Here is a 27,376-nt window from a genome sequence, read left to right on the forward strand (position 1 = left end):
TTCCTCTTCGCCAGATCTGGCGCATGCGCACATCGAAAAAGAATGCGGACTTCGCAGCTCTCCCAATATTAAACTGTTTGATGGCCATTAATCGATAAATCATGTCGAAAGCACCATCTCAGCCCGGTTCTTCGGGTGCCGCTGCCAACCTGGGACCTTCATCGTCCTCCTCCTGCTCCTCACCCTCGGCAGGTGGCACGACGTCCCCCGCTAACGTGCTGCACGCACAGCCCGAGAAACCCCAGCACTACACGTACGTAATGAAACACCTTTACACCCACCTGATTACACATGCAAATCACATATTTCATGCATCACTAATTTCACCCGCCTCTGATGTGTATTTGTGGGCTCTGGTGATGACCTGGATCAAGAGTTGTGTTTTGTGGAGGCCTAGCAGTGTTATATTATGAAGGATACACTTGAGCATCCTGGCAAGAGGTCTGGTGATTTGTAAACACAATAAGGGAAGCTATACGATGCTTAGTCTGATATGTTATGGATAGTGAAATTGTGGTTTAAGTTACATCCGATATTTTGATCTCTGCTTCATTTAACTGATGATGAAGCACCACACAAATAGGTTCCCACATTTTATGACCAATGAATTTGCCTGATTTTGTCATACACTTTCTAGTAATTTGCTACTGCAAAATTATCAATGAAAGTTGAACAAAGAGGAAAATTTAGCTGGTAAGGCTTTTTATAGCTGAACACAGCCAAAACATTTATATTCACTATAGACTTTTCAAAGACATTTTAAGATTTTATTAATTTATATCAGGGCTTTAACCACCATTGACATGGACAGTATTCAAGCATAACCAGATAGATACTATATAAATCACTCACTATAGTTGTTTATATGACATTGCCATGTTATTTTACAATTTCTTGGACTTTTCCAGTTATTCATGAGTGATTACGGAGATATTTCAGCTAAGCATAACTAGACACACACACTTACATATACATACACTGCCCGGTCAAAAAAAGTAACTGTTTGGATTTAAATAGGGAAATGCTTGAGAGTCTATGATTTGATCAATATTGCAGTGATCATTATGTTTCTAGCATGTTATATGTTTGGCAACAGTTCCACTAACCCTAATGATTAACCGGAGTGTGTAGCTTTTCATTTCTTAAACAGCCATGTAGAAAGACACATCATGATTCATCATCAGGCTCAAATTGTGAAAGAATGGTTGGGAGGAACATGAAGAATCATTTTCGCACCTCTGAGTCCAGACCTTAAATTCACTGAAAGTCTTTGGGGATGTGCTGGAGTGCTCGACTCTTGCATTGTCAAGACCTTAACCAAAAATGTATGCGCTTCTTGATGGAAATAACATCACAACATGTATGCTCCCTCCCAAGCATTCTTTCACAAAGCTACACACTCCATCAGTTAGAGTTAAGAACTGTTGCCAAAACATATAACATGCTAGAAACACAATAATGATCCAGTCATAGACTCTTAAGCAGTTGCCTATTTAAATCCTTTGTTTTTGACCAGGTAGTGTGTATATATACTGTATATATTACAATTACAAAATTCCAAATTTTCTATTGATGCCTGAAACGGGCCAAATTTAGCAAAAAAAATTCCCACAAACCCATCCTTGCGCTTTATCTTCCTTAATTTTTCATATTATTCTTCTTTCTCTGTTTAAGGTATCTGAAGGAGTTTAGGACGGAGCAGTGTCCCCTATTCGTGCAGCACAAGTGCACTCAGCACCGGCCCTTCACCTGCTTCCACTGGCACTTCCTGAACCAGAGACGGCGGAGGCCGATTCGCAGACGAGATGGAACTTTTAATTACAGCCCTGATGTGTACTGCGTTAAATACGACGAGGGCGCAGGGAATTGTCCCGATGGAGATGAGTAAGAACCAGCAGATACTCCGTTTTTTTAAGCCACAGTGTCTGCATTTATGTTGATATCTGTCTCTAATTTACTTATCTATTTCCAGGTGTCCGTTTTTGCACCGAACAGCCGGAGACACGGAGAGGCGGTATCACCTGCGGTACTATAAGACTGGCTCCTGTATCCACGAGACCGATGGGAAGGGCCACTGCAGTAAGAACGGCCCTCACTGTGCCTTTGCTCACGGCTCCCATGACCTCCGTAGCCCTGTCTATGACATCAGGTAGGGACCAGGGAGCTGACTTTTAAAGCAATGGTTCATCTGAATATGAAAATTGTCAACATTTATTCATCGTATCGTTCCAAAACCTATATTCGTTCTCTTCTGTGACACACACACAAAAAAAAGAGTTATTTTTAATTGAAGTCATTATTGTATTGCATCCACATTTATTATTATTATGAATCACAACCATGTACTTTGGCATCGATACGATTTTTTTCATATTTTTGAAAAGTCTCTTATGCTCACCATGGCTGTGTTTGTTTGCTCAAAAATACAGTAATATTGTGAAATATTATTACAAGCTAAAGTAATTTTAAAATAATGTTCATATATATGTATTTTTTTTATGTTATTTATTCCTTTGATGGCAAATCTAAATGTTCAGCATCATTACTCCAGTCTTCAGCGTCACATGATCCTTCAGAAATCATTCTAATATGGCGCTCAAGAAACATTTATTTTTATGTTGAAAACATTTGTGCTGCTTAATATGTATTGTAGAAACGTGACACTTTTTTCAGGATTTTTTTTATTCTTTGTTTGATTAGAAAGTTCAAAAGAACAGCATTCATTTGACAGAGAAATCTTTTAACATTATTAATATCTTTACTGTCACTTTTTCCACTTTTGTCACTTTTGATCAATTTAATGCATCCTTGTTGAATAAAAGTATATATATACTACAAACTTTCGAACAATAGTGTTCATTGTGGAATTTTTTTCTTGGTCTGACGTTTATATTTTTAATTTCTTGTTCAGAGAGGTTCAGGTGTTAGAAGCCCAAGCTGCAACTGGATTGGTTGAGGGAACATGTGGAGAAGGGCAGTCAGGAGTTGTGGCCAGCACTGCACTCATAGAAAAGACCCTGAGTGAAGATCCACGCTGGCAAGGTAAAATCAGCCTCGATACATACATACATGCACACACTCGACTTGAATATGAACTAAAATGTCACTTTACATTTGTGTCATTCTTCATGTCGTTCTGTGCTCATTTCTCTTCATGCAGACAACAGTTTTGTGCTCTCCCACTACAAGACTGAGCTTTGCAAAAAACCTCCTCGGCTGTGCCGTCAGGGCTATGCATGTCCCTACTATCACAACAGCAAAGACCGCAGACGGAGCCCTCATAAGCACAAATACAGGTCTGAACAACAAATACTTCATTGTATAGAAATCATTTCCATACAACAACAGTTCAGGCTGATGAAAAAGGGACAGAAATGCTATATTTTATTAGCTTGGGTTTCCCCATGCTGCCTTACACGCAGCGCGATTTTATTCACGCTGCTAGGCAGCCTGGACACCATGGACCAGATTTCCCCCTCAAAAAGGGAACCAATCACAGAACGGGGAGGGAGCAGCAAGACGATGACGACGTCTATGCGACACACCGAAGCAGTTTGTTTATATCTATGGATCCAACATGGCAGCAGACGCGAAGTTACCTTTCGATGCAGCCTTAGATAGTGTTCTAAGTAGTTTAGACGGCAATATTCGCTGAACGCCATCGTGTACACATAAATCTTTGACCCATTGTCGTCTTCCTCGTCGAATTTCTGTCGCTCTACATACGTCATCTGGTATAATTGAAACGACTGGCTATGAGCTACGTGCAGGCGCATTTGATAGACATTCGTAGCGCCCAATAAACGGCTCTGGGCATTCGTAAACCACGCCTCAAATACGAGAAAATGAACATGTGGACGTTAGCCAGGCTAATATTTTATATTCCAAGTGAAGAAAAGACCTAGATTTAAGCTGTTATTCCCTAATATTCTTCCCCTCTGCCAAAACTCGCATTTGCTTTAATGATGTGTTCTCTGTTTGTGTTTCATGTGAAAGTGATCATAAAGTTTGGAATGATATAGTGTGGTGATGCATTGAAATTTTGACAACCAAAAATATTCAGCAGAAACAGCAGTTTTGATTTCGGGTGAAATAGTTTTGGAGGGCCGAAACAGTGATGTTTAATATCGCTTCTCTCCAATGATGTGTGGCGCTAAAAAGTCTGCATGTTCTGCGCGTGTGAGTGCCGTAGTTTTACCTACTGTACAAACTGAATCACGCATGACGCCCGTGGCGTTTTTTTATTTTTTTTTCGTGTTTTAATTTACATAGTATACAAGTTATGTTGTACAGCACCTTGTTTGACAGAATTTTTTTTTGTTTTAAATTTGATTACATTTATAAATATAAATTGTTAAAGTTTTATGAATTCGTTTAATTAGACACCATTTTTGTTTATATATTAATTAATTTTATTTCATTCATGAAATTAAGTCTAATAATATCCAATATTAATATATATATATATATATATATATATATATATATATATATATATATATATATATATATATATATATATAAAATGGTTTTGGTTTTCAGCCAAGTGCATCCTGAATTTTCAGTTTGAGTTTCGGTTTTATTTTTTGGGTGAATTATTGTAGATTCCCAGACTTTTTGGTCAGCAGAACTCCTTTGACCTAAAATATTTACTTGACATAACTTTTAAGTTAATATGTATGTAATTTAACAACACATTCACATTTCTCTGATGTTAGTTAACTGTTACATGACATGTAATCGTTTAAAAAAAAAAAAAAAATCTGAACTATTCCTTTAAAAAGTATTGTCAAATCAGATCGCCATGTGTGCAGTTCCATTTGAATGAACTTAATTTCCTGCTCTGACATCTGACATCAGACATCTTCCATGCTAATCACGTTTGTTTGTTCTTGAAGAGCCCTGCCGTGTCCCTCAGTGAAGCACAGTGACGAGTGGGGAGACCCCAGTAAGTGTGAGAGCGGAGAAAGCTGCCAGTACTGCCACACGCGGACAGAACAGCAGTTCCACCCGGAGGTATTTCACACTCAATCTAATGGAGCTGGACTCTGTTTAACATCAACATTTACTGCCTGAACAAGGACATTTATGTTCTTGCGCACTTATGAACCTGATCTAATAAAACTGTGCCTATTTGATTATGCTAAGCTTGTAATGCTCATTAAGGTTGCTATTTTGTTTGGCCCTTTGGCTTAAGACTGGCCACAATTTAACTAAAATGAGGGAATACATTTGTAAATCATGGCCACGACTTACTAAAATAAATGAGAGAACAAATTTGTGGCCATGATATACATTTTTGTCCACATATCATGTGTGGGGCTCTGTTATAATTAATATGAAACTGATTTACAGGATTTTTTTTAAATATTTTTAATTTCTACCCAATTAAATATGTTAGAGCTTGGCATGTACAAAATGATTCTTCTGTATAAAAGTTGATTTTTAGTCGTTTTAACTTATTGTAATGCTTGTTTGATCTTAGTTTAAATTATTTTAAGTTATCTTGATGCCTCTTTGTGTGCTTTCTGAGGCCCCCTTGTTGAGAACCAAGATTGTAGAGAAGAAGCCAAACCACTCAGAACACCCTAGCAACCGCATAGCAACACCCCGATATTTTTTTTGGTGCTTTTAAATAAGCAAGCACCGCTATCATTTTCTTATTTTCCCAATAATTCATGTTTTCCTCCACAGATCTACAAATCCACCAAATGCAATGACATTCAGCAGAGTGGCAACTGTCCCAGAGGGCCGTTCTGCGCTTTTGCTCATTTAGAAAGTAAGGTTACATTTTGGAAAGTTATGTGATGACACTATTTACACTATACTGTACATTGTATTGGATGTTTTATATCTGTTGTAAATGTGAATGGTGGTGTGAGGTATTTAATTTTGGTGTATATCATGATTGTGTCGTTTCCGTTTTGCTTCTCAGAAGTAAGTGTCAGTGATGAGCAGCTGGCCGCACAATGCAGTTCACCTCTTGCAACTTCCTGCCCCAATACCTTTGAAGACTTCTGCCAGAGTGGCCCGAGTGCCACCACAGAGGAAGGGCTGCTGGGAAGGGTTCTGTTTGAAGAGTCCTCCAGTCTTGATGCCTGTCTAGGGGGAGAGGGGGGTTATGGGAAAGCCCCTGGGTTTGAGAGGGAAGACCAGGTAAAGCAATAACACTTTCTTAATTCTTTTATTTGAAGGCCTCAGATTGAAGGCATTGGTATTCTTGGCACAAACGCAAGGTTTTCTCTGTCATGGAAATTATGATTTCCAGGCCAGGAAAAGTCATAAAAATGAGTCACACTACAATTTAAGATGTATGTTTTCTATTTTAATATATTTTAAATTATAATTTATTCCTGTGATGGAAAAGCTGAAATTTCAGCATCATTACTCCAGTCTTCAGTGTCACATGATCCTTCAGAAATCATTCTAATATGCTGATTTTGCTGGTCAAGAAAGATTTTTTATTATTATCAAAAGTACAGACCCCAAACTATTGAACAGTAGTATAGCTCTTTGTAAAGTTGATGACATTTGAGTGAATTCCAAGGATTGATGCTTCACATACAAGTTGAAATATTCACCAGAAATCTCCATAAATGGAAAAACAAGTGTTTTTTTGTTCTATTATAACAATTTTACTATCTTTCATACAGGCCAAATATAGAAATTTTTCAATGGAACATCGCAGCAGAGATATTTCCTCCATGCATAGCAAACAGGTATTAGTCACATTGATTCAAAACAGACAAACATAAATGAAAACTGCAAATAGGCCAAGCACCTCTTGTATTATTCCATGTTGTGTGTTTTCAGGATTTGTTGGTGTTTCTGCCTGTCGGCAGTCCTCTCAGTATGTCCTCCAGCGTACCCTCCAGCCTGGCAGCCACCCCACCCAGCCCTGCACCCCCCGGCCTCTCTTCAGGCATGAACGCCAACGCTCTTCCTTTCTACCCTACAAGTGACACAGTGGAGTCTGTAGTGGGTGAGTGATTGGTCAGGGAGATAGTACACCCTAAAATTAAATTGTTACTAAATATATAAGGTACACTATGTAACTTTTGGCCTTTTTAGCATTTAAAAAAAATGAAACCATGCATTTTGCAGGAGAAAATGTATTATACTTCAGCTCTGCATGACTGTGCTGATGAATACAGTTCTTTCTCATGACTAAAAAAGAGAGAGAGAGAGAGAGAGAGATTATCCTGTTTTATCCATAAAACATTCACTACTAGACTTAAGAGATATAACCATTTTAGATGGAAAGGATCTAAATCTGACTAGCTGAAGATGTTACAGTAGCTTTACCCAATAATAGACATGGTACTTCCTTGAAAATAAATTCCAATACAACAAGCATATTGAAATTACCCTTTACATTAGATAATGTTTTACAGTGAACTCTGTTAGAGAGCTACATATGACAATTTATCTGTTCAATAAAATACACTACTCACCGGTTGAGTACTAAAAACGCCATCTCCGCTTCACCTTTACAGCATTTCAAATCCCTTAGTTCTCGCCATCTCCGAAAAGCCATTTGCCGTTTGTTAAAAATGGGTGATTCCTCAGAAGTTGGAGATTTAGCTGCTCCATGTCAAGCTTTCTCGCTCATTGTGACACACAATACATACAAATACATTTAAATATACCTTGAGCTTTACTATTGAGTAGAATTATGAATGTTCTGTATGTTTAAAACAACATATTTCTCCTCTTCACTAGAATCTGCCCTGGATGATCTGGACCTGAATGACTTTGGAGTCTCAGCTCTTGAGAAAAGTCTGGAGAGTTCGGCTCTACCCAGCATGGGCCTCATGTTAGGTTGGTGACGACTTTACTGTCTTATCAAAAAAAGATAGGATAGCGTTGCTGCTGTAAACTGTGCTGTCATAACCTCAGAAATTCAGCTTTGACATCCATCTTCAGTTCTGTTTTTGTTATTCTTTTTCCACAGGAGGCAGTCAGTTACAGAGTTCAGCACCTGTCAACATCCCTGGCTCCCTGAGTAGCCCATCGTCTTTCAGATCACCCTCACCTTCTCCACCAATCAGAGCTCACCATTCTCCATTCCTCTCAACGCAGTTGCAACAGCCCAGCCAATCAGAGAGCAGCTTTTTAGGGACATCCCATGGTTCTTTAGGTTTGTGTTATTTTTATGGCAGCTGACTTGGTTAATGATGTGTTAAAGGGATAGTTCACCCAAAAACGAAAATTAGCCCATGATTTACTCACACTTAAGCCATCCTAGGTGTATATGGCATTCTTCTTTCAGACGAATACAGTCGGAGTTATATAAAAAAAATGTCCCGGCTCTTCCAAGGGAGTGAATAGGCCATTCAAGTGCATTTATCCATCATAAAAGTGTCCCAAACGGCTCTGAGGGGTTAATAAAGTCCTTCTGAAGCGAAGCCATGCGTTCTTGTAAGAAAAATGTCCATATTTAAAACTTTATCGACTAAAATAACTAGCTTCCGGCAGACGGCCATGCGCAAGTCGACTTGCGCCGAAAGAGCAACACTTGACGATGTATTACGTAGGATGTAGGAGTAGCGTAAGCTTTGATGCCTCTCGCGGTTCAAACAAACGGCTAGGCAACCGCGTTCATCATTACGTTGTGCGTCAAGTTCAAGGGTTACTCTTTTGGCGTTAATCGATGCGTTCGTCCGTCTGCCGTAAGCTAGTTATTTTAGTCGTGGATCTTTTTCTTAAACAAACACTTTATTAACCCCTCTGAGCCGTTTGGGACACTTTTATGATGGATATGATGCACTTGTATGGACTTTAAAAAAAAATGGTGCCCATTCACTCCCTTGGAAGAGCCAGGGCATTTTTTTTTATATATCTCTGATTGTATTGGTCTGAAAGAAGAATGTCATATACACCTAGGATGGCTTCAGGGTGAGTGAATCATGGGCTAATTTTAAACTATCCCTTTAAACTGTGTTATTCATCTTAAACTCTTATTAAGCAGTGTCTGCTTTTTTGCAAGGCTCGTGCTTGATAACGAGTTTAGACCTCTTGTGAAATAACTAGGTCAATTTTCTTGTTTACAGCGTATACAACGGTCACATGTAGCATTAGATTGAATTATCAGTTGTCTTTTTAAAACAAAGCAGTTTTGTTTTGTTGTAATGAACGGGATAGACAATGCAGTGGATCCAGTCTAATGTGATTTTGTTCTGTTTTTGTAGGTTTAAATGGCATGAACAGCAGTATTTGGGAACATTTTCCGACAGGCCAAAGCTCGCCAGGTACCCCCCCTGCCCTGCTCTCCACGGGGAGCATGTATGCCGAGGCGTCACGTCTCAAACAGGAAGTGGAGGATGCACACAGGGTGCTGAAACACTGGGACCACAGCTGGAGACAGATGGCTCAGGTCAGACTCCATCTGTGTGTGTATGTTTGTGTGTGTGGCCTGTTAAACCCTACATTTTGGAGACAAAATGTTGTCACAAAGATAGCAGTATCTGAAATCCTTGCCAACAGCTTATAAGTGATGTTTTTTGATGTTTTTTTGTGCAGGTTTAGGGGTAGGGTTATTGTAAGGGGATATAATATGTACAGTATAAGAACCATCATGTCTATGGAAAGTCCCCATAAAACATGAAAACACAACATTTGTGTGTGTGTGTCTTAAAGGAATGGGAGACTGTATTTTAAGGACCATATTTCACACTTTTATAGAATTTTATTTTTTCCCCTTGCCCTCATTTTCCACCCTTTTTCTGACTCTAAAAAATAATCAGGATGATGTTGGTACTGTAGCTTTAAGACTTGCACATGGAAGTGATGATTTACTATCCTGTTTGCATGTAAACAACATTTTCAGTCTGTTGTTCTTCATGATATGCCAAGTTTCAGAATACAAATACATGCTGGGCTGTAATATGTAAAGGCACTCGTGACTATGATGAACAAGCTTTTCTGTTAACTGCCACAGTCATTGGCCGTCTTGAAAGCAGACGCGGAGGAAGCTCGTCAAGTGGTGGGGCAGCTGGGTAGGGAGGCGGAGCGAGCGCGGCAGACTGAAGTGGAGGCGCAGCAGCAAGCAGCTCTCCTGGAGGAGGCGCTAGAGAGCCTACGGCACGCAGAAAACCCACATCTACAGTTTCACCAGCTACAGTTACTCCACAGACTTCCACTCAGCTCCATCTGCAGCCTGCAGGCACAGATCTGCTCCTGCTTACGCACCGTAGAACAGGTCATTCACACACCTGACAACTGTCACGCAGAAACTAACAGTGAGAAATACATTTTCACAGCATTTATTAACCATTGTTAATAAAAAATCGTAATGTTCATGTTAGTTCACAGTGCAGTTAACGCACAACTTTTGATCTTAAAATTTTTGAAATGAACATTAACTTTAATAAATGCTGTAGAAGTATTGTTCATTGTTAGTTAACAAATTAAACCTTATTGTAAAGTGTTTAACCAAGTGTTAAGTGTTAAACCTATATTATATTATTCAAGCTAATTTTAGGGTTATTTTATTTAGCTATTTTCTTATTTCTGAACAACAAATATTACCGTCAAGTTAACCTGCAATCGTGCTTTACATTTTAAATACAATATTTTTGTGATAATAAAAGGGGGGACATAAAAATAATGTGAAAATGTAATTTCATCTTTTTTTTCCTGTTATGATTCTGGTAATATGTGACCTGGAGATTTCTTCAAGGTTCACCTAATAATCATGTTGGACTGTTGGACAGGCATGTTGGACTGTATTTGAATCTGTCTTCTCTCTGTGCCTCATTCCTTCTTTCAGGCTGTGTTCAGGAAGCAGAGATTGTATTGTCTATCTTGCGATGAGATGGGATCAGTGACGTTACCATGCCAACATGGCCTTCACTGCGAACGATGTGCATCCTCGACAGAATGCCCGCTGTGTTCCGAACACCAGTAGAGCATGAACATCCCAGTCATAAACTCTGACGTAATTCTAATGCTATAATCCAGACACTAAACATAAACCCCCGACCCCCACACAGGATCTCATTTGGATATTGCCGAAGTTCTCGGTTTAAAGCTGGGGCTAAATGTATCCTACAAAGCCCAAATCTAAAAGAAATGAAACCACCTCAGCCTTATCTTGGCTAAAAGCTGAGACTTTATTGGGAAATATGATCTTGTTAGATGCATATTGACCATATCAAGAAGACATGCCATGCCATATCCTTTTACACTAGCATGCAATCAGTCCTAAAACTCAGTGGGACCATTTTCTTCCTCAAAAAGAAAAAATTATGACATACATGATCAGTTTGTGATATTTTCATGTTTATTGTGGGGACAAAACATCACATATATAATAATATGCCTATGTCTCATTGTAATCATAATTTCCCATGTATTTTAAATGAGAACATAACCTGTATTAGTATTCAGACCTTGTCTAGGTTTTGTGATGCACTGATAATTGAGTTAGTGCTTACATGAAACGCATTAAGGAACCATTTAAGTGATTATCATACCAAATTCTGATATTCCCTATATGCTTTATGTAGAAGCATAACACATACAACACATATATATATATAGTAAGACAATCCTTTTATTTTATTTTATTTTTTAACATCTTTAAGTCGAAATGTGGAATGTCCTTCCAAAACATTCTGAAATGTTTAATGTTTACAGAAGACATGCAGTTTGTGTATCTTCAGTGCAGCTTAAACAACTTTTACCAGACGGGAAGATTTCGTAATTAATACGGATTAGCATAGTAGGTAGCTATATAGGAAATTTACAATTACTTTTGTAGGATTTTTTAAAGGAGAAATTCCAGGGGACACAGCAAAATGAAAAAAAAAAAAAAAAAAAAAAAAAAGGTTTTGCAGCTTTTCATTCTCAGGTTTTTTTTTTGTTTTTTTTTTTTGTCATGGTAAACTCGAGGGCAAAAAGCAAGGCGGCGTACACTTTTTATGTAATTCCTAGAATGTGCATATTTTATTTAATGCATTGATCGAATTAATAAGTTTACTAAACCAACAGCACGTTCCCAACTGCAGCTTTCTGTTCATGTAAAGGCGTTTTATGTGAACACCTGGAGAATATAAATCATGTGCACTGATTACCAAACATAAGAGCAGTCATAAGCTACGGCTGTCAAAAGAGGGCTTGACTTTCGATCTATTTGGATGATTTTAGTTGAATTCAGTTTGAAGGCACAGTTATATGGGATGCTCAACAGATGACTTCCTTTGAAACAGAACTTCACTGTGAATTCAGAAATCACATGCTCAAGTTTTGTCCATATACAGTGTCTCAGTCTGATTTTGTAAAAGACAATAAATGTATATTTTTGGATGAAAATGTTTATTTTTTTTACACATTACACATTACATTAAAAAAGTTGGCCATTAAATAATGTTTTTTATATAACAATGGACAGAAAAGTGAAAAATAATAATAGTTTGGTCATGTTCATGTCCTCTCAGGCTTCCTGAGACTTCTTTTCTCTCTGCCTGCGTAACTTAACGAAGGCCTGAGCTTCTTTATCACCCTTCCTGGCTTCAAGTAACCTCAAAGTATTTTCACCTGCAAAAACAGATGGCACAAGAGCATATTGAATCGCTATACATATAACATGCTTAAAGGGGGGGAAAAAAAAGTACATTTTGTGTACTATGTCGTTCCAATCTCATTTTATTTTAAACGGGGTGCATGTAGGTGACGTACTGTTGGGTTTGGGGTGCATCAAAGGTAGGCGTATCTGTGCGGGCTCTGGATTGTGGGGTCCGCCTCCGACTCCTGGCACTGCCTTAAGAGACAGAAACGCCTCTCCTTCGAAGTCATCGCTCCTCAAAGTGTCATGGTCCAGCACTGTCACCAGCAGACATGCTCCTGGAGACTGGCACTTCTCTAATGTTATGGCACTGTTACCCCCAGAGGACAGAAACCACATTACAACCATAAAACGGCAATAGCAATTATATTTGGATCCTCTAAAGCAGGGGTTCTCAACTCTGGCCCTTGAGGTCCACTTTCCTGCAGAATTTAGCTTCTTCAACCCTGATCTAACTCACCTGCCTGTAACTTTCTAGTAATGCTGAAGACCTTGACTAGCTTGTTCAGGGTTGGAGAAAAGCTCTGCAGAAAAGTGGACCTCGACTGCCAGAGTCAAGAACCCCTGCTCTAAAGACACCCACATCTCTATTCAATTTAGCAGTTTGTATTTGTTCTTTCTCTTTGTCACCCTCTACTATTGTTGTTCGGATGTGCAACAAACTAAGCTAAATGATGGAGATTGGGGCTAATGAGTGAACACGGGTGATAGAGGTTACTGAAAGGCTTTTATAAAGAGCATAAGGGGCCATTTTCAACTAAAACAGGGAAGCTTTTTATGCGTTTTGGCCGTTCATTTATACAACTATGATGTTTTGGGGACCAGAAAACAGGGTTTAAACTGCAAATGTTTGAAAATGATACCGTTATTGTCTCCGTCTAAACTACAAAAATGTGAATTTGTGAAAACGGTGACGTCATGCGCATGCTTATGATGTGTTCAGTCTAGGTGTGTAGTGTATCTTTACAAAGTAACATCGCTTGGCATACATAGTACAGGGTTTTTTTTTTTTTTTTTTTTTTCGTTTTCATGAATCCGTGTGAACGGGGATCATCAAAAAATAACGCAAAGTATGTTTTTAGTACATTCTTGTTTGGTAAACACCCTAAATTTGGGGCTTTTACTAAAAGAGAGCTTGAAAGTGTGTGTGTGTGTGTGTGGCATAGTTATCAGCATCTCCCTCGCTGCATAATGCGTGTACAGCTCCAATAAAATTTTGATAATTATTCCATCACAAAATAACCTCTCAATGAGTAACATTGGCTGTCTATTATTATAGACTACAAACCATTATAATTTTTTTCAAATTAATTTGAATCCTCTACATCTGTTTATCTTAATACCCAGCCAATGAGAAAAGAGGGAGTTTTGTATGACTTCAGATTCTAAAAGTGAACTGAATCCGTAAGGGTGTTCGTTGCCATGAGAGTGGGTGCTTCGTTTACATACAATTCAAAGGACTCTTCAAACAATGGGTTGAGATCACAGCTCTTGATTTTGGTGGATCGTGACTCTACTTCAGAGAACACGTGTCTTGGTTCTAGAGACAGCTGAACAAAAGGGTCACTGGAACCTGTAATGAACAAAACAATCCAGTTTTATAGGATCAACAGGGATCAGAGGCACAAAATTCATTCTGAGAAAAGCTGCAGCATCATTTATGTGCCGATGCCACTTCTGAAAATGTATCTAATGCAATGACATTCAGATATTTTTAAAGGGATAGTTCACCCAAAAATGAATATTCTGCCATCATTTATTCACCCACAAGTTGTTTCAAACCTGTATGAATGTATATCTTCTGCTGAACACAAACGACATTTTTAAGAATGTGGGTAACCAAACCACAGTATCAATGGGGCCCATCAACTGTTTGGTTACAGACATTCTTCAAAATATCTTCCTTTGTGTTCCACAGAAGACCTACTGGCTCATGATTCATCAGATTTCCACATTCTTTTAGATTAGCAAGCATAATATAAAAGGCGAGCGTTTGTCTTCTCACCATTGGAGTCGAGAGGAATTAGATTGACAGCGTTGAGAACCTCTACATGCAGTTTCTCCTCCGAGCGTTTGTACGAGGTGATGAGAGTGACGGCTCCGTATTTCTCTCCATTAAACACTTTCTGTAAGAAATGTAAACAAATCCATGTCAGGAAACACTTTGCTGGATCTTATGGGTAATTTCATACTCTGATCTCACCTGTTCCCACACATTCCTCTCGAAGAACTTCTCTATCAGCTGATTAGAGCTTAAAGAGTTTTGCGTCAGGTTTACCCGCAACGTCTGAGGAAAAATAATCATGGATACACAATCGTTCAAAAGCTTGGTGTTGGTAAGATTTTTTTTCTTTTTTTGAAAGAAGTCTCTTATGCTCACCATGGCTGCATTTATTTGATCAAAAATAGTCAAATCAGTCATATTGTGAAATATTATAAGAAGTAAATTAAGTGTTTTCTATTTAAATATATATTATAATGTAATTAATTCCTGTTATGGCAAATCTGAATATTCAGCATCATTACTCCAGTCTTCAATGTCTCATGATGATTTGGAGCTTTTTTTATTACCAATGTTAAAAACAGTTGTTCTGCATAATATTTTAATGAAAAATTGTCATTCTTTGACGATTAGAAAGTTCAAACAAACAGCATTTATTTGAAATAGAAATCTTTTGTAAAATCATAAATGTCTTTACTGTTACTTTTGATCAAAGTAATGCATTTTTGCTGAACGAAAGTATTAAAACCACTTTTGAGCAGTAGTATACATATTTGAAAGGGAACAAACAATAACACTGACCTTATATTCCTCAGTATGTAGTGTTTCATTAGGTAGTCCATTCCCTTCAGCATAAAAACACTGTTCTAAACACTGACAAAACAAACACATAAAACTAGATTTTTGCATTTCTGAAGAAAATATGAGAAGTGATATATATCTATGCAAAACTTTCCACCGTGCTAAGAGGTTACTAAGGCGTTCTGAGTATTTTTAATGTGTTAATATGTGGTTCTGGGTAGAAAATTGTAATTCTGACAGTTTAGAAACAAACCAAACGCTTTGAAGTAGCAAAACGAGTGACATGCTAGAGTGTAATATTTAGGAATAGACTGAAAGGCTGAACTAACCTGCAGTGTGTACAGTAATCTCTGAAAGTAAACCAGGTGACTGTCCTCTAGCTTAGACATCTGATGCAGAATCTTAACTGAGTTCATCCACAATGGCATAAGAAGACTGAAAGAGACAATTAAAACATATCAAGAAGGCTAAAATATACAGATATAGTCACGCTGAAGAAAAAAAAAGTTAAGATACCTGTTAAAATTCTCCTGAACCAAATTCTCATTCATATACTTCAACTCTTTTTCCAGATATTTCATTAAAGGAACCACAGCCTGAAAATAGAGATTTAAATACTCAGTATTGCAGTGGATTAGAAAAAAAGTCATTTTAAACCTCTAGCTGATAAAACTCAAAAATAAATGCCTTACTTCCTCTGTATCTCTGGAGGGAAGCCTTTGACGTGAAGCCATGTTGCGAACATGTGTCTCAATGTCTGTCTTTAACTAAAAAGAGTGACAAGAAACATGATGAAGTGTGTTCTGGTTGTTTTGTGAAAGCATCACTGAGCAACTCTCTTATTCTTATAGAAAAACTGGCATGTTAATCTTACTCTGAGGAAAGTGGCTTATTCCCATCTAACAGGGAATGTTCTAGCTAACGCTGTGGCAAGGTGCACTCAAAGTTATGAACAAACCATTCTCCCAGTAACATTGATAATACATGTGTTCAAAGTTATCTGGTCTTTAATAATGTTCTCAAAAAGACCGTACATCATTCATGGAACGTTTATAACACTACTTGTTCGCTCTGTTCAACAATAGCCATGTTATGAAAAATGTCATGAGAACCTTTCAGATCAGACTGATTTTTATGATTTAGAGCAAGGTTAATCCCATCATACTTTGACAACAGTACTATAGACAGTGTTGGGGAAATTTACTTTTAAAAGTAATGCATTACTCCCTAAAAGTAACTAATTGTATTACTTAGTTAATTTTTTTATGGAAAGTAATGGGCTATGTTACTTTTGCATTACTTTTTCTCACTTGGGCTGGCCTTGCTTGTTTGTTTTTTTATAATAAAAAGTTATATTTTTGGTTCTATTTTCACACCAAAAGTACTCATATATTTAGTTGTAAATTCAAAATTATGACTTTACTCGTTACTTAAAAAAGTAATCTGATTACGTAACTCACGTTACTTGTAATGCGTTACACCCAACACTGAGTATAGATGCCAGTTTGGAGACACTGATTGTACTCTCAATAGTAAAATTTATATAAAACTATGAAATGACAAATGAAATCATCTCTCAACTGATGCCATTGATAATGTAATCGCAGTTCTGATACCTTCTTTCCGAGCGTGTCGACTGCAGAACGGATCTCTCGGTTCAGGAGGGACTGTGTGTGTTGCAGCTGTGATGGAAGTGTATTCTGGAACTGAGTTTCTCCAATCACGTTTTGCGTGCGTTCCCGGAGCCCTGCCCAGTTTAGCCGCTGCGGCAGACATGTTAGAACGGTGTGCAGATGCTCTAGATCGTTCACGACCACGCACAGCTAAACCACGAGGAGATACAATTATCACCAAATGCAGATAATCATAAAAATCACCATGCAAAGTTAAAGAACATATAATATTGATACGGAACATATAAAAACGTATCAGAAAAACAAGATGTTAATACAAATTATTATATAAACCAGCCAGAATATGCTACATATCAGCTAACAACTAGATATAGTACGAATAAGTAATTTTCCATGCACATCTGAAAGAAATTTTATTCTATATTATTTGAAGTAAAAGTGAAAGTAATCCAGATATCAAAATATTTACATGCAAATGACTACGGTAATCAAAAAAAGGGTACATTCAAAGAAGTAAATATCAACCATCACAAAAATGTCATACTGGATTAGCAAGAAAAACAAAGAAGTCTTTGTTTCGAATGGGGGTGACAATATGTCTGTGAAACATAGGGCTCTGAACAGGGCTCGTGGTTTCTAACCACTATCCATAGACAGAAACATTTAGAATAGGATTTTGAGCAGCAAGTACAGTGAATATGAGTGACATTATCATCATCATCTCACCATTTTTATAGCACTGTCTCGATCCGAGTTCACAGAGAGCTCCTTCACTCGAGCCTTCAGCATCTGACAGTAAGTTGATGAAATCTTACACACATCCTGTAACACACAATGCACACGAATTAAGAGAGAGCTATTTGGTCACACTGTAATACACATCCACTGTATCTCAGTTTAATGAAATGCATGTGTGTACCTCTGTGAGTTTGACCATAAGCATGAAGGCCTCCTCCGGGTCAGGCCAGCTCAACTGTTCCCAGAGCTGGGCAACAGGATGCAAACATGCTGCAATGTCCACTGCAGAAGAGCTGTGCTTGATGGGAACTGCTCCAGTCTGCAGTGGCTGCAACTACAAGAGAGACAGTATGTACCTTCAGCTTCATGTCAACATGTTCAATTTATCACGGCATTTACATTTTGTGCTTAATGTGAATTAATAAGAACGATAAACAGTTTTTACCTGATCCACTTGCACAGCCTTTTCCACCCTCGCCATTGTGGTGCTAAAGGCTTTGTTTAACCAATATGGAAGAGCATCTCTGAAATCCTCATGGAAACTTGTGAGCTGCAGTACCTTCCCTCTATAAGAGAAATCAATACTTCATGTTTGTGATAAAGACAGAAAATACCCCAGCCATTTTTAGGACTTTAGCTAACGTTGTGGTAAGGTTCTCTCAAGGCTATGAACAAAATGCATTTCGATTAAATATTAACACTGGCAAACATCTGACCTTTTTTGTAAGAAGGCTTTGTCTTTGTGGATGGCTTGCAAAGTGAGATAGACAGGAAACAGGCTGTTTGCCAGCGGCTGATCCATTTGATTCTCCAACTGAGAGAGTGTATCTCTTAACTCATCAGCCAGCTGTTCACACACACACACACACACGGGTCAACCAATAATCTACTGACCATACAAAAAGTCTAATCAGAGAAGAAATGCAGAGTAGTTTTTTATGTATATTTCTTGATTCTCACCAGAGAGTCCAGTTTTTGGTAAACCACAGTGAAAACATCCAACTGCACAGCACTGGAAACAGAGAGTATTTTATTACAAAGAGTCATAAAGACTACTTGTCAGTGACGTGATGGACAAGAATGGCTATCAAATTAACTGACTATTGTTTAAGTGGCACAAAAATTGCCAATATAAATGATAGTATATATGCAGTTCATTATTCTTACCTGACAAACACCTTATTCCAGACATCTTTACTGAGTCGAACGTCTTCTTGCACTTCTCCAATCAACCGAGAGAGGGCGCTGACCTTCTCTAACAGATCCTGTCAAAGAGCAATTTTCATGAACCTAAACTCACACAAAATTATTGGAATAATAGCCTATATTTTCTATATGCATCTGGAATGAATGTCAGTAATCTGCATGGTTTCTCACCTTGGTCATGGGCTGATGTAAACCTTTTTTGATGTTAAACCACTCTACTGTGCCATTCTGGGAGAAAAGGAACATGCTTTTAGGTGACTTTTAAAAGGTTTTAAATAAATAACCATTATTTAAAAATATAGCGATTCAAATATTTAATTGAAATGTGTTTAATTTTTAATATTTGAATTGAGTCATACATATAAAGTCCCCAAACTGGCCTGTTTGTTCTCATTAACATTACTTTGGACAGGTGTGCAAAACGTATTTTATTGTGGTGTAACATGTAAGATCTGTATATTGAAAATATAAAAAAACTCACAACAACAGCATCTGTGACCTCAACGTGCAAGTCAAATTGAGCAGGATTGAGCTTCTGAAATGCTCGGGTCTTACAAATCTGGACAAGAACTCTATATAAACACAAAACATAAATATACTTTATGGGAGTTCTGCATAAAAACAAATTATCCATGGTTAACTTATGTTATGTAAGTCTGTGTGTGTTACCTGAGCAGTGTGTGTAGCCGTGGTGTTGTTTTAGGGGTTGGAGCATAGATGTCCCTGTATTTGGACACTAAGCAGAGCCCATACTGCAGAAACCCATGCAGAGAGTCACCTAACTCCTGTTTCTGTTAGCAAACAAACAAAACACTAAACTTGGTAAAGGTTATCTTGATTATCCAAATTATCTGGCAAAAAGAAAAGGCAAAATACACTGGAAAAACTAAAAATGGTAATCTAAAAATGGTAAATTACCTGGTTTTATTCAAGACACAAATATTTGAACTAACCTAACACTGAACTAACCTACAGTATATATATATATGCATTCATTTATACCAACAAAACTATTTTTTATGGGTCAAATCAGGAACAAATACCTCTTAAAGGTAACAATTGCAGGTTACCACGTGTACAGCTACAAGTTTTATTTTACTATGCAAGAAGACAAAAGCCCACAATATAATCAGTTATTATTATTTGTTTGGTTCTCTCTTGTTTTCCTGATTTCTTGCCTGTCCAAAAATTATGTCCACTCAGTTTGGCATGTTTCATTGCAGTATCACAAATAAAACAATTAACAAAATATGAGATAATTTTTAATAATATTTCAATAAAGGGCTAAGATGTAAATTTTCCTAGGCTGACATTATATTACATATAATACATATATACAGCATATACTGTACATATACCTGTCTGGGGTTGGTAAGGTTTTTAAAGTCTTATTTGATCAAAAATACAGTAAAAAATATTGTGAAAAAAAACATTCAAATTTAAAATGACTGTTTTCTATTTTAATATAATTTCAAATGAAATTTATTCCTGTGATGCAAAGCTGAATTTTCAGCATCATAACTCCAGTCTTCAGAGTCACATGCTCTTTCAGAAATCATTCAAATATGCTGATTTGCTGCTCAAGAAACATTTTTATTATCAACACTGAAAACAGTTGTGCAGCTTAATATTTTTGTGGATATTTTTTCGGGATTCTTTGATGAATAGAAAGTTCAAAAGGACAGTATTTGAAATAGAAATCCTTTTTAGCATTATAAATGTGTTCGTCACTTTTGATCAATTTAATGCTAAATAAAAGTATTTTCTTTAAAAAAATTAAATAAACGGTAGTCTTATGTAGTATTTATGTATATACAGTATTTTTATATATACACAAACATTTTTTTGCTACTTTCTTGCGACAGCAAAGACAGCTCGACTTTACCACAACATGACGATTGGATGACATGATATAATTTGAAAACACTGATGATTTATGTGATAAACTGTGAACACATCATGTGACACTGTTGCAACATTCCCGCTTGTGATGCAGCGTAGAAAGTACTTTCTAATTCTGTACATCAGCACCCACTCTGAAATCTGTATGTGTCAACTTTCATATCACATAGGCTAAAAAACTGCACAAGAATCACCAACCTGCTGGTAGGGGAGTTCCTGTTGGCACCAGTGATACTCTATACTGGTTAGCTGCTGGAAAAGCACGGTTGAGTCCACCTCCAGGTTTTGGTAAAGTTTGCTGTATGCTACCCACTTCCTGTTTAACCCCACAAACAACCCACACAAATGCAAAATAGATTTAAAACAGTCAGCATGTACTCCATTCATCACATTTAAACTGCTCACTAACACCGTTGAGTTCAGATATGTTAAGCGTGATATATGACATGTTCTTACGCCAAGTCTTGGAGGAAAGGTGAAATGTCATTCTGGTTGGCGTAGTACTCGAGCAGGGCCGTCCCCTCCCCGCACAACTCTCCCTTCCACGGGTTACTGTCCTGAGGGGTGAGAGCGGAGAGAGAGAGAGAGATGCAGAAAATATTATGTAAAGAATAGCTGAGTTTCAACTTTACAGTATATAAGCAGTATTAGTGCAGCAGGAAGTGTTGTTGAAGCTTACACAAACAGTGGCCGCTTTAGAAAGTTATTTAATCATTTTTTAGAGAAGCTTTCATAAATTCTCTGTTAAAGACCACAGTACCTGCTGTTTAGAGATATGAGCTTGAACAAATTGTTGCAGGATGCCACAGTAGTTCACATAGGGACTCCGTCCAGCACTCAGGTTCTCATCTCTCTGCCAATCATAATTCAACCATCAGATTCAACAATCAAGTAAATAAACTATATATGAAGTGTACCAAACGTCTAATAGACAGGTTGCAATGCTCAACTCTGGTTTAGCCTTATTTTTGGTCTATTTCAAAGGAGTCAAGAAAGAACAGAAATAGTCTTTCTTACAACTTTGCCACTTTGTTTGTCATTCACTTTGGATAACATACCACATATCACTGTTATTTCAGTATTTATATACTATTATAGGTTTTTTTTCCACATTTTAAATTAATATTTGTATTTATTTTTATATTTTCAGCATTCATTTTAATTTTAGTTTATACTTTGTTATATGCTTTTGTCATTTTTATAAAAAAAATTCTAAATATTACTTTCCAGTTAGTCATTTTACTGCTTCAACTCGAATTTATTTCAGTTATTTGCCAAGGCAACATTTCTACATCATCTCTTATTTATATTATATTTTAGTTTTATTTCGATTAACAATGTTTTTTAACAGTTTTTGGTTTTTATTTTAGTTAATGATAATAACCGTGCCATAAATAATCGTGCATGCATATTTAGGTTCAGTTCTCAAACATTACAAGATGAATTGAAAATAAGGCCACATGCTGTGGTCATTCACACAGTTGCACTTCACTTTAAAAAACAAACAAACATACATTCAAATGACACTTCTTTAAAAAAGTACTTGCAACACAGTGGAAGATCGTTTTTGTGATCTTTACCAGTTAACCAAACAAAAAGCACAATTTTAAGTACTGGACAACATTATGACCAGCTGATTCGCACAGGAGAAAAAGCCTTCACCTCTTTATGAATGAATTTAAGCTGAAGATGACACTGTCCTCTGTCTGGGTATGTCTCTGTTCGGGGCTCCAGGTTATACCATGTGTCCTCTGTGCAATGCAGGTCCTGCCCACAACACACACACATACAGTAAAGCACATGCCATGCAACAGAAATATGAGAGATTGAGATTTCCGTGTACTTTATATTATAATAATAATATCATATTATAAGATTTATTTAAATATTGCATAAACAATATTTGTAAACAATGTAGGACAGGGCTTGATACAGGTCTGATATGTTGAAAATCATAATAATGCAGTCATAAACCAGTGTGATGCAGAATACCTTCAGTTTTAGAACAATACACCCCAAAAAATCATCCTGGCCTTTCTCTTTTTTTGCATCTTTTAGCATCCTGTGAAGAGACAGATGAACACTCAGCATTAAATTAAATGCCAGCACTATTTGGAAAATTGTTATGTGAAATACTTTAAATTTGTAAAAACTTCTCTTAAATGTTTCAAACCTTTTAAGTCCATGGATGTTTGTGCGAAACTCATCAAATTTTTGCACCAGTGACACCTCCTCATCTTTGTCCCTTTAAAACAAACATTTCTGAGGTATTTAGAATTCAAATATACTAAAACCATATCCAGTACAATCCAATCAGTATTTAAAAAAATCTCTTCACTCACCACATCTCCATGTGGAAATTGGCATTTGAGATGTCTTCAAACTCTCTGTAAAAGAGGAGCCAAGCGTTGAAACAAAACGATCCATCAACAGCCGGTCAAATACTTTCTCTAAAAGTTTTTGCGTACTCACAGTTTGAAGGTCTCATTCCAGATGGGGTTGAGAGTCTGTTTCTTTATGGTTGTCTCCAACACCTGCCCCTTCGCTGAATCCCGCACTACTGCTTTCTGAGGTTTACTGGATGACCCAGCTCCATGAGGATCCTTGTCTTCATGTAGGATCGACAGCAGGCAGTACGGATCACTGAATCCTGTTATCAAAAATGCAGAGAAGGTCAGACACATGTAAGAGGTTGTCTGGATATTAGTTATTTTAAAAATGTCTGAAAATCCAATGAGGTTTTGTATGTTTATTATACTATACTGTAAAATTGACAACCCTCATTTCATAAAATGCAGATCAAATCATACCACTAATGTCCTTCCCCAGAATTCCCTTAGCTTGTTTCACTGTAACCACGAGGCAGTAGATCGGGACCTAGTCGTGGAGAAATTTACATAATAAAACAACAACAACAACAACAAACAACAAGCTAAAAAAACATCACTGGTATGCGGTAAGAGGCAAGCTTTTCTTGCGATCTTGTTGCCTGTCAAGTTTGCAGATGCTTTTCCGTTCACGTGAGAACACGTAATACTTTCCTGGGGTCTTGATCAGTAATGACCAGCTGACTGTACATTATGCCTTATAGATTACACATATGTGACACAGGAGATTATATAATCATTTTATGTAAGATTTTGGCCATTATTCTCACCAACGAGCTCTGGACTTTTTCACTCAAGGTTTTATGCTCTGCCTCTGTCATGGAGAATGCCTGTCAGAGAATGAATATTTCAGGCACAATTATTAAATACTAAATGCAATACTTTAACAACTACAAGACTACAAAATAAATAAATCCAGAAGTCTGTGTTTTATTACCTCTCTGATATAGTCTTGAAACTGCTTGGCACTGTATCGCTCTTTTGTGTGTGGTCTTCCTAAACTATGATTGATTGTGTACAGAAGTTCCTTATACAGCGGTTTGAGCTACAGGGACAATAATAGAAATTATTTCACAATGCTTACAGGAAATTACTTGAAGTTATGTAACTCTGATGAATCATTACCTCCTTCTCTTTATGTCTCTTTTCACCCTCCTCTGGGTTCTCTGAGTCTTTGAAATCCTTGGAGATATAGCAAATACAATCATTGGTTTAAATAATAAAATGTCCTTTTCACTGCTGGGTAGTGACTGATTAAATGTCATCTTGAATATGTAATCAGATTCCAAACATTAAGTACTTGTAATTATATTATATTATAAAATACTTGTAATCAGATTACAGTTACTTTTTTATTGATTACATGATTACATGTTATTCAATGGCAGTAAATTATTCATAATTCATTGATTCTCCATACTACAAGCAGATAAACACATAAAATGTTTTTAAAAATCTAGCAAGTGTTCATTTTAATTTTACATTTTTATGATTTAATTACTTAATGGCTTTTCATTAAACTCATGAACCCCCTGCAGTTCCATCTCAAACCCCAGCTTGGGAAACCCTGATGTAATGTAATATTAAATGCACTTCATGTTATTGATAACAAAGAATGAAATATATATATATTTTTTTTTTATATGATACAAGATTATACTATTCAAATCAATGTGATAAACGAGATAGGTCAAAGGTCATCTAAAAGTAATCAAAAAGTAGTCTGATTATGTCACCATAAAGGTGTAATGTAATGGATTACATTACTAACTATAAGTTTTGTCTTGTAATTTGGAATCAGTAACAGACTGGAATTTGTAAGTAATCTACCCAGCACTGCTCCTACTTTTGAAAATATAAGTGGCATCAATACAGTTTTAAAATCCCTAAAAAAAAAGAAAAAAAAAAAAGGTTTATGATAGATTACAGAAGGAATAATTCCTTACCTTTCTGTTTAGTTTTCTGGTCATGCCAATTCTCCGCGCAGGGGAGGACTGAAAGGGGAACAAGAGTTTCAATTAAATTCAATGAGAAAGAAAGAAAGAAAGAAAGAAAGAAAGAAAGAAAGAAAGAAAGAAAGAAAGAAAGAAAGAAAGAAAGAAAGAAAGAAAGAAAGAAAGAAAGAAAGAAAGAAAGAAAGAAAGAAAGAAAGAAAGAACTCATACAATACCTGTCTCGGTCGGATCCGAGGGGACCCAGCACTTTCATTGTGGGACTACAGATAGAAACATATAAAACAAAGAAAGTTATTGATAATAAATGTACAAAAGCATTGTTAAAAATAATATAGAAACAACATCCAAATACAGTCCTTCTGTGTACTTCTTACAGTACTACGCCACAGTGGTTAGCACTGTCGCCTCTCAGCAAGAAGGTCGAGTCCCGGCTGAGCCAGGAGGCCTTTCTGTGTGAAGTTTGCATGTCCACAATCCAAAAACATGCAGTATAGGTGAATCGGAGATGTTAAATCGTCCGTAGGTGTAAATTTGTGTGTGTGAACACCAGGCCCGCATGTAACGGGAAGGATTGGGGAAAGACCTGGTGTCCGACCCGTAAAAAAATCATCACCAAGAAAACTCATGACCCTTAGAATCACCAAGAGTCAAATACGACTGATATGGGAATGAATGAATTCAAACACAAGTCTTTATTCATAGACTCTGTGATCATGACATAATTATTACATCATATGTTTGTCTGTTACTAATTATTCCAAGATATAAAATCACATATATAAGTTCACATAAACCCCTTATGTGATAAATGATCAAGTGCCAGGCTCTACACGGAAAATTCCTATGCAAATATGTGATATTGGCATGTCGTCTCTGCTGTGCTCTGTACTTCCTTATTATTAGCAATAAGGAAACCTCATGACAGATGACAGTGACCCGCAATCATGGGTTTTTCTGTGACAGAACACATTTCTAGTGTGTAGCGAGTAAAGACGCCTTAACTGAAAAAAAAAATACAGGAACAAATGTGTGGCCCTGGAAAAGGAACCAGTGGTTGTAGCCATTAACTGTGATATTGAGAATATATTGTTTATATATATATATATATATATATATATATATATATATACCAGCAACATGTCCCCAATACCAGCACTCCCCATTAGGAAACCAGCTTATAAATCAATAAATCATACTAAGTGATGCTTTGAAAATGTCAAAATGCATAAAGTTTTCTGTAATGGGCTTAGGGTTATAGGATAAAATATACAGTTTGTACAGTATAAAAATCATTATGTCTATGGAATGTCCCCATAAAACATGGAAACCCAACATGTGTGTGTGTGTGTGTGTGTGTGTTTTAACATCAAGAGTTTAGGTTAAAATGTACCATTTTTAATCACCTGTTGGCATTTTTGCAGTTAATAATTGCTCAAAATAGTCCTGTAGTGTGATAAATTATTTAGCAGAAGTACAAATATTATCACTCAATTAAATGAGGTCGGCAAAACTGTACGATAATTATAAAAGTATTATTAAAAAAGTTAGATTTGTTTTAGAATAAAGCACTGTGGGACACTGCTGTCACTGTTTGGCATGTCAACTAATAACTTCATACTTAAGATGTGAGAATGCAACATATCAAGCTTTACACTCAAAATAATTTATGAAGACCGTTTTGACACACCCCACCCATCCCCCATAAAATAAAAATAAAAATAAATAAAAGATTTTTAAATAGCCATGCATTTTACTAACCTCTTTAGGAGGAAGAAGTAGATTTTCCCCCTGTGTGGATGCCCCATCTTGGACTGGTACCATATTTTCCGGCTGTTTTTGACCTACACTCCTTTACATGAGATACACCTCACCCGATTATTCAGATCTCTGAAACACAAGCAATGTAATAAGGTGAAGGATGCCGACAGCTTTTCTTAAGTGCTCTATCAAAGAGTCAAGACGCTTAAATGGACACAAGTGTTGAGTCTTCACAAACGTCTCATGTTTAGGAGCGCAGCGTTTAATTTAGGGTGCGGAAGTTGCCGTTTCCTGTTAAAGGTCGGACCTGCAACTGAACTGTTTCTTCATACAGCAGAAACTGCTACCACGTCGTCTCCTCTTGTTGTTCTGTCACTCCATCTTCCTTCCTTTCTCACCATGCACATCTCTATGCCACTCACTCT

General features: G+C 37.0%; 2 protein-coding genes across 2 annotated transcripts in view; one reads left to right on the top strand and one right to left on the bottom strand.

Moving 5' to 3' along the window:
- On the top strand, window positions 1-12,315 carry unk (unk zinc finger). The gene is made up of 15 exons (XM_084435220.1): window positions 1-253; window positions 1,675-1,884; window positions 1,973-2,149; window positions 2,912-3,042; window positions 3,161-3,296; window positions 4,899-5,016; window positions 5,695-5,779; window positions 5,936-6,156; window positions 6,654-6,719; window positions 6,814-6,982; window positions 7,723-7,821; window positions 7,955-8,140; window positions 9,192-9,376; window positions 9,941-10,201; window positions 10,772-12,315. Exons 1-15 carry the CDS (start codon window positions 102-104, stop codon window positions 10,907-10,909), a joined length of 2,334 nt encoding a protein of 777 aa, XP_084291346.1. The 5' UTR covers window positions 1-101; the 3' UTR covers window positions 10,910-12,315.
- unc13d (unc-13 homolog D (C. elegans)) overlaps window positions 12,298-27,376 on the bottom strand; it is a 16,847-nt gene continuing 1,768 nt past the window's right edge. Inside the window, exons 3-36 of the mRNA XM_084435219.1 lie at window positions 26,952-27,080; window positions 25,409-25,453; window positions 25,185-25,232; window positions 24,364-24,420; window positions 24,176-24,283; window positions 24,009-24,068; window positions 23,662-23,728; window positions 23,324-23,501; window positions 23,194-23,238; window positions 23,025-23,096; window positions 22,844-22,913; window positions 22,514-22,618; window positions 21,612-21,704; window positions 21,308-21,408; window positions 21,050-21,167; window positions 19,619-19,740; window positions 19,431-19,521; window positions 19,121-19,177; window positions 18,911-19,008; window positions 18,704-18,755; window positions 18,460-18,590; window positions 18,189-18,309; window positions 17,925-18,077; window positions 17,732-17,827; window positions 16,988-17,194; window positions 16,064-16,138; window positions 15,888-15,967; window positions 15,701-15,806; window positions 15,372-15,443; window positions 14,772-14,855; window positions 14,574-14,694; window positions 14,018-14,141; window positions 12,682-12,878; window positions 12,298-12,540 (exon numbers count right to left, since the gene is read on the bottom strand). Of these exons, the coding sequence (XP_084291345.1) occupies window positions 12,437-12,540; window positions 12,682-12,878; window positions 14,018-14,141; window positions 14,574-14,694; window positions 14,772-14,855; window positions 15,372-15,443; window positions 15,701-15,806; window positions 15,888-15,967; window positions 16,064-16,138; window positions 16,988-17,194; window positions 17,732-17,827; window positions 17,925-18,077; window positions 18,189-18,309; window positions 18,460-18,590; window positions 18,704-18,755; window positions 18,911-19,008; window positions 19,121-19,177; window positions 19,431-19,521; window positions 19,619-19,740; window positions 21,050-21,167; window positions 21,308-21,408; window positions 21,612-21,704; window positions 22,514-22,618; window positions 22,844-22,913; window positions 23,025-23,096; window positions 23,194-23,238; window positions 23,324-23,501; window positions 23,662-23,728; window positions 24,009-24,068; window positions 24,176-24,283; window positions 24,364-24,420; window positions 25,185-25,232; window positions 25,409-25,453; window positions 26,952-27,014 (3,321 nt within the window). The 5' untranslated portion in view covers window positions 27,015-27,080 and the 3' untranslated portion in view covers window positions 12,298-12,436. The remainder of the gene's footprint in view (window positions 12,541-12,681; window positions 12,879-14,017; window positions 14,142-14,573; window positions 14,695-14,771; window positions 14,856-15,371; window positions 15,444-15,700; window positions 15,807-15,887; window positions 15,968-16,063; window positions 16,139-16,987; window positions 17,195-17,731; window positions 17,828-17,924; window positions 18,078-18,188; window positions 18,310-18,459; window positions 18,591-18,703; window positions 18,756-18,910; window positions 19,009-19,120; window positions 19,178-19,430; window positions 19,522-19,618; window positions 19,741-21,049; window positions 21,168-21,307; window positions 21,409-21,611; window positions 21,705-22,513; window positions 22,619-22,843; window positions 22,914-23,024; window positions 23,097-23,193; window positions 23,239-23,323; window positions 23,502-23,661; window positions 23,729-24,008; window positions 24,069-24,175; window positions 24,284-24,363; window positions 24,421-25,184; window positions 25,233-25,408; window positions 25,454-26,951; window positions 27,081-27,376) is intronic.

This window comes from Rutilus rutilus, assembly GCF_951802725.1.
Source record: "Rutilus rutilus genome assembly, chromosome: 16".
Taxonomy (NCBI): Eukaryota; Metazoa; Chordata; class Actinopteri; order Cypriniformes; family Leuciscidae; genus Rutilus; species Rutilus rutilus.

Excerpts from the sequence above, each read along its gene's own strand:
- unk (XM_084435220.1), top strand. The coding sequence starts at position 102 with ATGTCGAAAGCACCATCTCAGCCCGGTTCTTCGGGTGCCGCTGCCAAC. Across the intron at positions 6,157-6,653 it reads GGTTTGAGAGGGAAGACCAG|GCCAAATATAGAAATTTTTC; the intron begins GTAAAGCAATAA and ends TCTTTCATACAG. Across the intron at positions 7,822-7,954 it reads CAGCATGGGCCTCATGTTAG|GAGGCAGTCAGTTACAGAGT; the intron begins GTTGGTGACGAC and ends CTTTTTCCACAG.